This window comes from Lissotriton vulgaris, chromosome 2_2 (assembly GCF_964263255.1).
Source record: "Lissotriton vulgaris chromosome 2_2, aLisVul1.2, whole genome shotgun sequence".
NCBI lineage: Eukaryota > Metazoa > Chordata > Amphibia > Caudata > Salamandridae > Lissotriton > Lissotriton vulgaris.
This window is the reverse complement of record NC_141688.1, coordinates 220,706,031-220,719,082: the sequence shown is the minus strand read 5'-3', so window position 1 is coordinate 220,719,082 and position 13,052 is coordinate 220,706,031. Positions and strand designations below refer to the sequence as shown.

General features: G+C 44.4%; 1 protein-coding gene across 6 annotated transcripts in view; it reads right to left on the bottom strand.

The window, feature by feature from the left end:
• The window catches only part of CAPRIN1 (cell cycle associated protein 1), a 497,978-nt gene that overhangs the window by 224,463 nt on the left and 260,463 nt on the right, over nucleotides 1-13,052 (bottom strand). For all 6 annotated transcript variants that reach the window (XM_086959577.1, XM_086959579.1, XM_086959581.1 and 3 more), the window contains exons 10-11: nucleotides 5,198-5,353; nucleotides 4,999-5,107 (exon numbers count right to left, since the gene is read on the bottom strand). In XM_086959577.1, coding sequence (XP_086815703.1) covers nucleotides 4,999-5,107; nucleotides 5,198-5,353 — 265 coding nt within the window. The remainder of the gene's footprint in view (nucleotides 1-4,998; nucleotides 5,108-5,197; nucleotides 5,354-13,052) is intronic.

The following is a 13,052-nucleotide window of genomic DNA, read 5'->3' as shown; positions in this document are numbered from 1 at the left end:
TGTTCTCTTCTAAGTTGTCATCTAACTGTTCATTCTTCCTCTTTTTCGGTGATTTTGTCACCACTTTGCGGATCGATAAAGTATTTGTTTTGGATCTGTCTGCTGCTCCTGTGTCGGTACCGAAGTTCTTGGTTCCGAAAGGTGCCTTTGCTTCTGACCGTCAATGTTCTGTGTTTTCGGCACCGAGAATTTGCTCGATTCCGATTTTTTCGGTGTCGAGTAAGTCTTCGACGTCAAAGCAGGTTTCGGTTTCGAAATGGAATGTTTCGATGCCGAGCTTTCCTTTGTATGGAGCTTCGGTGTCGATGTCGACCGTTTCTCGGATCCGATATGGTGGGAGGCCGAGAGTTTCGGTTTCTGTTTCGTTGTCGGGCCCTAAGGCGGGGCGTCGGAAACTTTCTTCGGTAGTCTGACCGTCTCGAAGGCGGGGTCGGTACCACACGGGGTTGGTTTTTTGGTAAGGGGACGTTGTCACTCACGGTTTGTTGAGCGTCGATTTCGACATCAGACACGTCCACTTCCGACCCCGACTCGTCTTCATGTTCCTCTTCTTCTTCGATGTGCTGGGCCTCAAACAGCTCCGGGATTGCCTCCGACTACATTCTCGAAACCTCGTGTCTTCGGGCTCGACGGTTTCTAATCGTCGACTTGGAGTAAAATGCTGCGCAGGCTTCGCAGTCCCTTGATTCGTGTTCAGGCGATAGGCAGAGGTTGCACACCTCGTGTAGGTCCTTGTGTGGGAACTTAGCACCACACGTAGGACATCTCTTAAATGGAGTACTTTCCATGGACTCCGGGCTGGACTACGGCGAGAAAGGCCTCCCGGTCTCGTCGACGTAGAAGAAAATGTTTATTGTTGGAGTCGAAACGCTTCGGAATGGAAATGAAATCTCGTTCGATAACAATACCGTTGAATTGGAACGGGAATACGTGCCGAAATATCAGTTTTCTCGAAGTCGAACCGGAACGCTTCGATTCTCATCCGAACCCGATGGCGGAAGCCGATGCCCATGCGCACTAGCACCCAAAGGAGGAGTCACCAGTCTTGTGACGACAAAAGACTTCTCCAAGAGAAAAACAAGTGCAATCATCCGAGCGAAACACCAGATGGCGATCTATTCATAAATGTACCATCTGCAGCCCATATGCCTCGAACTGTACTTTCCTAGACATTGAACGCCTCTTGGACAACGTCGACTCAGACGTATGCCTCGACGCCGGTCGCTGAACATCCTGCGATGGCGGAGCTTGACTCTACGTCGACAATCGCCTGGTTGACATCGACGGAGTTCCATGCTTCGATGTCCATCGCCGGTGACTGGGCGACGACGGAGCCTGACTCGACGTTGAATGCCGCGACGACGGAGACCTATCTCTCGACGTTGTGTGAGCCCGCACCAACGGAGTTTGTTGCCTCGACGCCGATCGTCGCATGGTTGACGACGGCGGAGGTCTCGACGTACCTGTGAATTTCGATGCCGACCGGTCTTCTCTCGACGGCGAGCCCGCCGCCTATGGTCTTTTTGTCGCAGTTTTCGTCGCGTAAGAAGGGTCTTGAAGCGCCGAGCCAGACGCTGATGTTCTCTTCTTCCTCAGCGGTGACCTGCCTCTAGAGGATGATCTTTTCTCAGCAAGGCCATAGAAGCGAATCCTCTCTGTCTTTTAAAGTTCTGTTAGACAGAAAACGACAATGCTGGCAGGTGCGAGGATCATGATCTGAAGGCAAACAAAATACAGACTGAATGGGAGTCTGTTTTTGCATTCTTTTTGCCACAGGAGGGGCAAGCATCAACAAGGGAAGGCATTTTTGACTGGAAAATAATGCCAACACCCTTCAAAAACAGTTGAAAAATACTTCAACACAGAAAAAATATCGAAGGAAAGAGGTTTAACCTCAAAAAGTGAAGTAATTTCTGACTAAAAGTCTGAAAAAAGAAGAGCTGTAGAGACCAGGGTCTTGTCAGCAGGAGCCGGAAAGAAAAACTGACCTAACTGTCACCCCTGAGGCATGATGGGATCTAGGGGTCATGGCTGCCTAAAAGGCGCAGTGCCAGTTTTCTGCTACTTTCTATATGAGTTAGATGTTCAGCTTTCTACTCTATGGTTTTCACTACAATGCAGCCTGTGTGCTGACAAAGCTTTTATTTTCCTTGCAGGAATACCTTTCCTACGGTGTAATAAAGCAGTTTTCAAAGGTTTTGCTCCCTGCTTTTATTGGAATGTTTATGTGCAAAGAAGTCTTTTGCAGTATTGTTCAGCTCTTACAGAGAGGGCTGCATTGTGTGTTTATATATGTATATATACATATATGTAGAGCTACATATATATATGATATATGTTTTCCGGGGTCCCGCACATGGGCGGGAATATTCATGTGCTTATGACTATTGATAAGGATCCCCTGGAAGAGAAGAAATGTTAGAGTTTCGGTCTGTTCGGCTCTCCAGCCAGTCAGATGCCGCTTCCGGTTTCCTTCATATGGAGGCTCGTCCCTCAGCCTCCAGATGAAGTCGCGCCGCGAACAACATTGCATATTTAAACCTTCTCTCTCAGAGCTTTTTCACCATCAGGTAGGTTCTTCTCTGCCTCTGTACCATTTGAGTGAAGTCTGGGGAAACGGCGATCCCTGCGCTGTGATAGGGAAGTGGGGGAGCTGTTCTGGTGTTCTGAAGGATCACATCTCTGTCCCGGAAACACTCTCGCTAACATCGGGAGCGGGGGAGCCCCCGGCTTCGGACGCCCTCCCGGGACCCTGTGTGCCCTTTCAATGACAAAGAATTTGCTGAGGCCTTTAGGCTGCAGATGATTCAGGATAAGGTCCTCCACATAGATCCGGTGCTTGCCCTTCTGCCTTCTCTGGCACCTCCTGTACGGGTATGTTGTTCTGCCACAGGCGCCCCTTATAATCATCCAACTTGAGCTCAGCAATCTTGCAGAAAGTTTGTAGGTCATGAACATCTCCTTGGAGTTGTGTGACGTCATCAACTAGGCTCGCCGTAGTGATTTCTACTTGTTTGACTTTTTCAACCCTGCCCCTCCTCACCATCTCTCCCAGTAAGTACTGAACGCCTTAGCACCGTCACTCTGCTTCACGGGTCCCTCTCCCTCTGCAACCGGCCTGATACCGCTGGGCTCAACTAGTGGCATCACCTCTGCCACTCCGTTGGCCTTGTCTGGCGTCACCAGCTCTGATGACAACGCCAAGCTCTTCTGCCTGGATCCGGGGCTCGCAGTAGAGTTGGGCCGCACCTCCTAGCGCCCTCCGCAACCTCAGCCGGCACTTCAGTCCCCTTATATGTGAAATGCTATTCGTGTGTACACTTGTACCACCTCTTTCTGAACCTCCATGCTTACACTGCCACTATCACAGTATATAAGCACCATGGTTTCTGTACTCCATGAACTACCTCATACAGTGGCCTGAGGGTACCGTATTGACGTAGGTTAATAAATGTATCTTCTTTAATATTACAGCTTCCATGCCAATCTCTATTTTGTTAGTCTAAGGACTTCAGGACAAAGAAGGGCGAACCCCTACACCAGTGGGCCCATGAAAAGGCTCACCCCCACAGTACTGGAACATGTTGTGAAGGACAGAGCTGCAACTTCTTTATGTGTTTGGACAAGCATCGTTATAATATTAAATCTTTTTGGACACCTATGGGTTTGATAGGGCACAGGACGGCATAGCTTGAACCAAAAATACTCCAGGCCACATAATGAAAATCTTATTCATATCTTCTTGAAAAAGTCTTGTAAAGGACGAAACGTGTTGGCAAATGGCAGTTTTTATCTGCCTGGACGGAGGCTGGATTGGTGCTTAACTAGCTGGGCACACTGATCCTGTTGGACTTGGTAACCCAATATGACTTACCCTGGATCAATTTTTAACATACAAAGCACTGGCGCAAACCTTCTGGGACTTATGGTCGGGAGACCGAAATGAACCAGAGAGACATACAGTGCTATAACTGCTGGTGTCCATGGGCACCCCATGGCATCTGGAGAAACGGTTTTTCAAGTCATTATTGGGAATGGGTCAGAAGCCAATAGAGGCACTCTGAGGTCGATGGGAGTTAATACTGGGGCAAGAGCTCACAGACTCAGAGTGGTGCAGGATCCTGGCATAACCCAAGAGGGTTTCCAGGAAGATGATACCTAAATACACCCAATTTAACTATGCCAATATGACATATTTGATACCCCACAGACTTCAGGTCATTATTCGAGGGAAGCCAGGGGCCTGACCCAGATGTACATTCCTAGACACAGATTTCGGCCACAGGACTAGGAACTGCAGCCCAGACAAGAAAAAAGCTCAGGACAGAATCACAAAGAGCAGGCGAGAGCAATAGAGAAGCCCAGGCTGGGGAGAAGAAGGGTGGGGAAACCAATAGCATGAGTAGGGATTCATAGTGAGATAGCAACGTGGTGGAAGTGAATGAGAGCAACATGGAGTTAAAGTGCATGGGAGAGTGGCTCTTAGGGCAAATATGTGGAAATTGACTGTTTTATTGTTATGAAATGAAATGTGCCGGGAGATGTGTGAAAAGCATGCAAATCTTTTTTTCTGAAAAGTAGACAGTTGTGGGAGGATCCAATGAGCCAATCAGAAAAACAGCAAAGAGGCCCCACAAGAGTTACGTAGAACAGAAGGAAGAGCTAAAACAAAAATACCGAATAGAAAATCAAGAGAAATGGGTGCTGCTGCTTTCGACATGTCCTCAGTGAGTCTTTCACAATTAGATAGAGGTGCTGTCTGGCAGGCTTAGACTTAAAATAGACTAAATGAACCACTGACACCCACTAGATGGTAGCTTGGGTTTATTGGGTGAATGTTAACATTGTGTTAAAAGTCTAATCAGTTCTAATCATAGAAGATCAAACTGCCCACACGCTACAGTCAAACATCAATGGATCACTGTGAGCAAGAGAAATATCAAGGTATGTACATATTTGATATCAGAAAGGCACACATTAAGGGCTTAGAGTACTTACCTGGAGGGCAGACCATCTGTGTTAAATCCATACTTTGTGAGGGGTTCATTGGTTGGGCAGACACAATAGCTGGGTCAATGTTCTGATTCTCAAACTCCAACATGGAATCCTGCAAGGACATTAGAAGGACACGGCCTGCATCAATATCAGGCAGATACCAATTGTTACATTTTTTATTGCAGTTAAACAAAAAACCCACCTGCATAAAGTTATAAGGACCCTGCATTTGTGCCATAAGGTCTTGTACTCGTTGCTTTCTTACTACTGGATCTGGCTGGACCACCGGACATAGTGTGAGAGTTTCAGGAATCGAAGGAGAAGTAGCTTGTGGCTGTTGCTGAAGCGAGTTAATAACCTTGATGAGAGAAGGGACTATAAGTATACGGACATGGACTCAAACATGTCAAATTCTCAGGAACTGCAAGAGGTTTCTATTCACTTAAACAAGACTTCATCTTTGAAGTCAAACAAGTTACTTCCCTGTAATAGTACTTATATGTTATGATACTCAAGATAGGATGACCTTCCTATAGATGCTAAGGGACTGCAGGTAACTAAGCACTGTAAGGCTAACAAAATCAGAGTAAAACACTTCACAAACATAGGCAACAACCCTACTCCCAACCTCTGCTACTATAAATTTCCGCAGGCCTTTAAAAGTAGGTTTTAAAAACTGGCAACATGATACCATCATTCCTTTTGAAATATCCCAACACCATAAGCCTCCAAACATATTTATGACCGAAGATTAAAGGCAGTTTTAAACTTTCCTGCCCTAAGGTCCCCAAATTTGCCTTACTTGTGCGCAATGACGTGCAGAGAACATTACAGAAATGTGAAGCTCTAAAAAATGAAAAACCAGAACCCCTGTGCCCTCATAATAATCACGTATGCACATTCCTGGGATGTGACCTGAGCACTGGCCATGATTACACAGTTGCACACGAGCGGTCCACTCAAAGATCATCCTCATTGGGAATGTCTGCTATTCTTAATCTTGTTTAAAAGATGCATTGGGGATTTGTGATTAAAAAATAGTTAAATACTATACACAGGTCTCCAGCCTTGGTATCTTTGATAATTTAAGGGTCAACACTTCCTGACCAAGGAGTTCTAGATATAGATGAGATTTTACCGGGAGGAATGGCTCTTGGGGACGTGGAAAAGCATAGTGCGTACCCATTTTTTTAGTGTATTCAGCACCCACTGATCTTTGGTTATGTCCCACCACTCTTGAACGTAATTTGGGATACTTCCTCCCACTGGAGTGTGCAACGGTGCTATAGGAAGCAAAAACTCATTGCTTCCCTGGAGTTTTTGTTGCGGAAGAGGACTGCTATTGATGTCCACTTCCTCTCAAGGAAAGCCGGCCTTGGTACTGGGATTGGTCGGCTTGTTTTGTGACCATTGAGGGGTTTGAACCCTCTGTTGGTAACTTTTCCGATTGTAGGGCCTGTATCGTCGCTTAAACTCCTTTTTCTTATCCAGGCCCACAGTCTTTAAGGTGTCCAACTTGGCTTTCAATTTGGCCATTTCTTCGGAATATTCAGGATGCACTTTTGTGCCTCCGATTTTAAAGCTGTGAGACGCAACCAGGAAGATCTACGTGCATAGGAGTGAGATGCCAGAGATGCACCATCTGCTGCAATGCTGATTACCTGGCTGGCCACCAGCACACCTTCCTGGAGGATCTCAGAGAAGTCCTGTTGATCCTCCTTTGTGATTTTTCTTTGATGATACCAGGGACCAAAGGAAGCAATGGCCTAGTCACAGACCTCTGATGAAAGGTCTCGAAAATTATTGAAGTGTTGGTCGGAGGAGCTGACATGGTGATGCCCAGCTTTTGAGCTCCTCTGGTGAGAACATCATGAAAGGTGTTCACATCATCAATAGGTGACACTCTAGAAGGAGGACTATCCGTCAGGGTAGGTGGGTAATCCCTTTAGGATGAGGTCGAAGAGGAAGACCGAGCTGGTGTACACCGCCTCTTGCGATGCCCCTGAGTCGACCTGTGCTCAGGGGATCGGCCTCTGTTCTCTGGTAGCAGTTGTGGGAGACCTGTCCACTTCCTGCACGAGATGTTGCAACTGTGATCTGTGCAGCGGACTGAAATAGTCCGTAGGCCGCAGAGTGTGACCAGCGGTCACTGTCTGCCGATGAAGGAGAGGTAGTAGCCATCTGGGATAGAGATGGATGGAAGGAAGGAGATCGCAGTCTCTTTGGAGAGCCTCTTGTCGGTGATCTTAGAGACTCAGGCCTCAGTGCAGCAGCACTGCGTGACAACACATTCGTCTGGGGTGTGCTCCTAATAGATTGAGAGGACTCTGCTGCTTCTGGAGCGCGATCGGCGTCTTGAGTGATGTGACGTCGATGGGGAGTGCTAAGATGTCGACTGGCCTTGGGTCACCATCACTGGTGAGTCTAGAACCTGATCGTCTCCTCGCCGTCAATCCCTCAGTGTGCTGTGACGTCAAATGTCTGGGGACCATAGACCTCGCCTTCGATGTTCAGCGTGCAGGAGATCTTAACGATGAACGATTAGATGGAGAAATTCGACGTCAATCTTTCTCTTGACGCTGACCGTCTCCTGTAAGTTATTGAAGTCGTGATCAAGGCACGTCGACGGAGACCGCCGTCTCGATGTTGAACGACGTTTGGTATATTTCACGCTGACCGTCTCCTGTAAGTTATTGAAGTCGTGATCAAGGCACGTCGATGGAGACCGCCGTCTCGATGTTGAACGACGTTTGGTATATTTCACTCTTGGTCTCGACGCAGAGTTCCTCGCTGTCGGAGAGGATCGAGCCTTCAAAGCTGAACGTCGCTTGGACAACAACGGAGGTGATGAGTGCCTGGCCTCAGGTAACGAGTCATGTCTCGACGTGGAACGCAGTCTTGTTGATGCAACGGAGACGCCTGCTTCGACGCTGATGTCCTTGCGATGGCGGAGCATGTCTCTACATCGAACGCCAACTTGACGGCGACGACGATCTGTCTCTCAACGTTGGGCGAGCCTGCTCCAACGGAGCGCGACTGACGCCAATCGTCACCAGGTTGGCGACGGCGGAGGATCCGACGTACCTGTGATCTTTGTTGACGACCAGTGTTCTCTCGACGGCGAGCCCGCAGTCTATGGTGTCGAAGTTTTCTTCGCCGATGATGGAATTTGAGGTGCCGACGCCGATGGAGAGCATACTTACTTCTAGATGGAGTGGTGGCTCTTTCTTCTACTTCATGGGAGACCTGCCTCTTGAAGGCGATTTCCTCTTCTCAGCCAGCTCAGAGAGGAGAATCCTCTCTCTGTCCTTCAGCGTTCTTTTGGACAGCAGCTGGCAAGTCTTTGGATTAGGTACAGGAGGCAGACCGAATGAGAGTCTATTTTAGCCTTCTTCTTGCCACAGGAAGGGCAAGGGTAAAAAAAAAGAGGGCATTTTGGATTGAAAAATAATGCTCAACTCTCTAAAAAACAGTACTCCAACACCAAAAAGACGTCAAAGTAAAAAGCTTTGTAACAAAAAATTGAAGTATTTTCTGACAAAAATCTGAAAAAAGTTAGGAGCTGAAGTAACCAGGGTCCTGACAGAAGGAACCAGAAAGAATAACCGACCTGTCACCCCTGAGGAATGATGGGAAGCTAGGGTTCATGGCTGCCTTAAAGGCACTGTGCCAGTTTATTCTGAGTGTTGCTGTGGGTTAGCTTTTCAGCTTTCTAGACTAATCTTTCTGCAATGCAGTCTATGTACTGGCAATGTGTTTTCATACTTCCTTGCAGGATTGTGTTTTCTGCTGTATATTAAGGCAGTTTTCAAATGCTTTCTTTCTCCCTGCTTTATGGAATGTGTTTATGTATAAGAGAATTTCTTACAACATTACTATGGAAGGCTGCATTGTGTGATATATATATATATATATATATATATATATATATATTCACTGAAAAAAACCATAGGTTTCACACACGTTATAGTTAGGAATTAGCATTTAAAAAAACCTTGCAAATTCATTGAAAAAACCATAGGTTTAACATGTTCTAGTAAGCTGAACATTTCTCTCATACAAAACCTTTGAAATTCCTCAGTTATAGTTAGCTCAGCTAACTACAACTTGCACGCCCGCAATGCACTGCTGATGACGTCACATCACTCATGACATGGTCAGTGACATCTCATGACATCACTAATGACATCTCAAATGACATCTCTGATGACATTATCCAGTGAATGTGTCTCTTTCTGAAAAATATTTTTTTTTTATATATGTATATCTTAAGATCGATGGAAGAATAAATGGGTAAATAAGTGTCTAAATGGATGTTTATTTTGTAAAATTGATTGTATAACTGACTTAAGTATATCTTAGTGAATAGGTGTACTAGCGAGTAATCTTTAAATATTTAAATATCTGTATCAGTGTCTCACTTTGTATATAAATGGCAGCATGGGTTGGTGAGTAGCTACATGAGTGTGTATATGGGTTATTAGTTGGTTTTTTGAGTACCAAAATGTGTGTTTGTACGGTTCGTTGGGGAGTAGGTTATATTACAGTAAGAGGAGGTGTGCCACAAGGATGATGTGATTAGTGATGTCATCAGGGATGTAATTTGAGATGTCAGTGATGTCATGAGTGATGTCACTGACCATGTCATGAGTGATGTAATATGCGACGTCATCAGCAGTGCATTGCGGGCGCCCAAGTTCTAGTTAGCTGAGCTAACTATAACGGAGGAATTTCAAAGGTTTTGTATGAGAGGAATGTTCAGCTAACTAGAACATGTGAAACCTATGGTTTTTTCAATTAATTTGCAAGGTTTTTAAAATGCTAATTCCTAACTATAACGTGTGTGAAACCTATGGTTTTTTCAGTAAATTTCATAGGTTTTGTAAATGATAATTTATAAATGTATGAATTATTATGTCTCTTTTTATACTAATTTCTTATAATTTTAATATAAATATTTATATTTATGTTATTTTTTAGATTATATTTCATATTCTTATTATAAAATAATGAAACTAAATTGCAAAGTAATTTTTGGATGAATTATTGCTTGACGTCGGTTGCAAGTATAACACAGCTCCAGCAATTCTCTTGGGGCCCTATGCTCACAATGCTTTATCAATCCTTACACCTGCTTCAAGCATGTGCAAGGTTTTGACGCAGCATAAGCTCAAAAGTCACTGAATACAATGTTTTACATTTCACTCAGTTACTTTTAGGAGGCCTTGCTGCACCCCCTTCTGCACAAGAATGCCTCTTCTGGCGCAGCGCTTTACAATGTAATACACCCTACAGATGCGTCACATTGTTAATAGCACACACCATTGTACATCTTTTGCACCACCGCTGTGTCACAAAAGTGACGCAACGGCTGTGTAAAAGAGGCACAAGGGGATTGTAAATCATCCCCCAACACATACAAATTCACCCAGGCACTTTCACCAGCAGCGCAAATTGAAACACACCCTTGTAACATATTTATGTACATATGATACATTCAAGTGCTTCGGACATACTACAGTATACTATAGATAAACACCTTATAGATTTATGCTGTAGCAGTTCCTTAGAGTTCTGCACTTTCACATTCTCCATACACTATTTACATATTCATTCATTCCTTTATGAACTACACATTCATTCTGACAAACTTTCACATACTAACATAGAAATATAGTTATTTCTTTGACCAGAGAAGGTAGTTCTAAAAAGAACTTATGTTTTGTATTTTTTTTTGTGTTTTCACTACAAATTCCAAGCGGAACAAAAGAATGAAAAAAAAAGAACTAATGTAGAGTACAGCAATGATCCTGCATCTCATCAAGTCTATAGACTGTTCCCCATAACACAAAAGTTTATCGCAATAAATGCATATAATGTTAACTTTAGCAAAGTCAGAATCAATATGTGGGTGTGGACTGCTTGCTGAAAATGCTGCTGCTACAGTTGATGTGCATGGTGCTGAAGCAGGTGGGTTCTTGTGCAACCTCCGTCTTGCAGCTCGAACAAAGTTCTTGGGGTGCAAGTTCTTCACGTGTCGCACCATATTTGCTGTGCCAAAGGAGTATTTTTTACATGGATCACCACTTGAAAGAGTTCTTTCGCAAATTTTACAGGTTACTTTTGGAGTATTAACTTTTTTTTGACCTTCTGGAAAACTGAAAAACTTCCAAATTAGATCTGCTTTCCTCTTTTTTGGACGTTCTTCAGGAATGAAATCTCCCTCTGAAGAACTGCTGGAAAATGACTGCATTGCTCTTATTATGGTGATCTTCCTTCTATTTGACAAGATTCTCAGAACAAATGCTTCTTAGAAAGTCAAATAATTATTTTGGGACGGAACATTTAACAGTCGCAATAGGAAAAGTTATGAACCAATCAAATCTCTCCTTTTAAAGTCAAAAGGCTTTGCGAACGCTTATGATGCGCTTGCGCAGCTCTTTCAATAAAAGTACGCATGATGTTCTACCGCGATTTGTGTAATTCTTTTTAAAAGTAATATATGATTACAAGTATTAAAAAAATTCATAGTTATCCCAAATGTCTGCCCTTAGTATGTACATTAAATACATACATGTTTTAAACCAAGAAGAAACATTGCCCCCTTTCGCATACAGAATGCCGTACATGACATCACACCGAAGCTTTAATGAGACGCGCAACGTCAAAGCATATTCGTACCGTATGCGTGGGTACACGCTGAGAATGATAAGCAGTGCAAACTATGGTGCGATCACCCTCTCAGTGACAAATCAGAGCTCGGGCGCGCTAAGGAGAATGATTAGAAGTGCTGACTCATTGCAGATCAGATTCTGGGTCTAACTCTGCGTACATTATAACACCACCCCCATTTCTCTCTGTTATTTGTTAGTGCACACTCATACTTGCACATGCGTGGTGCACGCCCGCCCACACTTCCCACATGCCACCACCTAGCATGCTTGCTATCATTTAGCCTGCAAACCAATACATTACCCAATGGCATGTCCCCAGGGCCATCATTCTTGCAGACCGCGAAAACGCTACCAATGACGGCCCTGGGCTTGGTTTGGTCAGCCCCCGCGGTTCCCATATAATGCCGGCACTGACGTGAGCACGCTCTCTTTTGCCTGCCTCTGCTGAGGTGACAAACAGACCGTCAAAAACACCCCTGACTCAGCGAAACCGCAGCCTTTCAAGACACGACAAAAGACGACAGAAGCAAAGGTAAGAGAAGACGTCACAACATCAGCCTCCACTGTAAATTGTATATGCATAATGCTATTTTTGTATCCTTCATATGGCTTTCCTACCCCTCAATGGTTTTAAATTGTACTTACATAATTGAAATATTTCTGTACTACGCCATGTGCTTAGGCCTCCTATTATTAATTGGGCGTGCATGATAGTATATTTTTTTCTGCGTCACAAGGCCGTCCCAGGCCTCTATTAACTTATTGATCTTCCTTTGTTTGCTGGAGCTACAACAATCTTAACTACGGAATATTAAGAACCCACATTAAAATTCACTTTTGATAGTTACGCAACACAGTTTACGATGACTAATCAAAATGTCCTTTTGTTTCCTTCAGCAAACATCATTCAGAAGCAACCAGGGCCATTGAGCAACAGCAATGGAATTCTCTGCAACTTATTGAATATACTTTGACGTACAGCAGCAGAGTACAAGTAGAATAGTTAACTCCGGTGGCCGCACTCTTTATACACGGTAGGCACAGCAGCCTAGATCTACAAAGCATTCATAGGAATGCATTAGAAATAAGTCGCCATAACGGCCGTCAGTAACGCAGTAGGCACTTCCATATAGACACCACTTGAATGCGGCACTATAACAAGTAAAATGTACCAGGTACACTGCACTCCTAAAACTGTAGTGTAACTTTTATTTATGAAAGGAGAGAGGGCCATATTATCAAACCTTGGCAACAAAATTATCGCCACTTTATCTGCAGCAAACTGCCGCTAAAGTGGCAATAATAGGTTTGATAATATGCTCTATTGAATTCCAATCAAAGCTGATGTTAGATGTGAAGGACATCTAACATGAGCTTCAATTG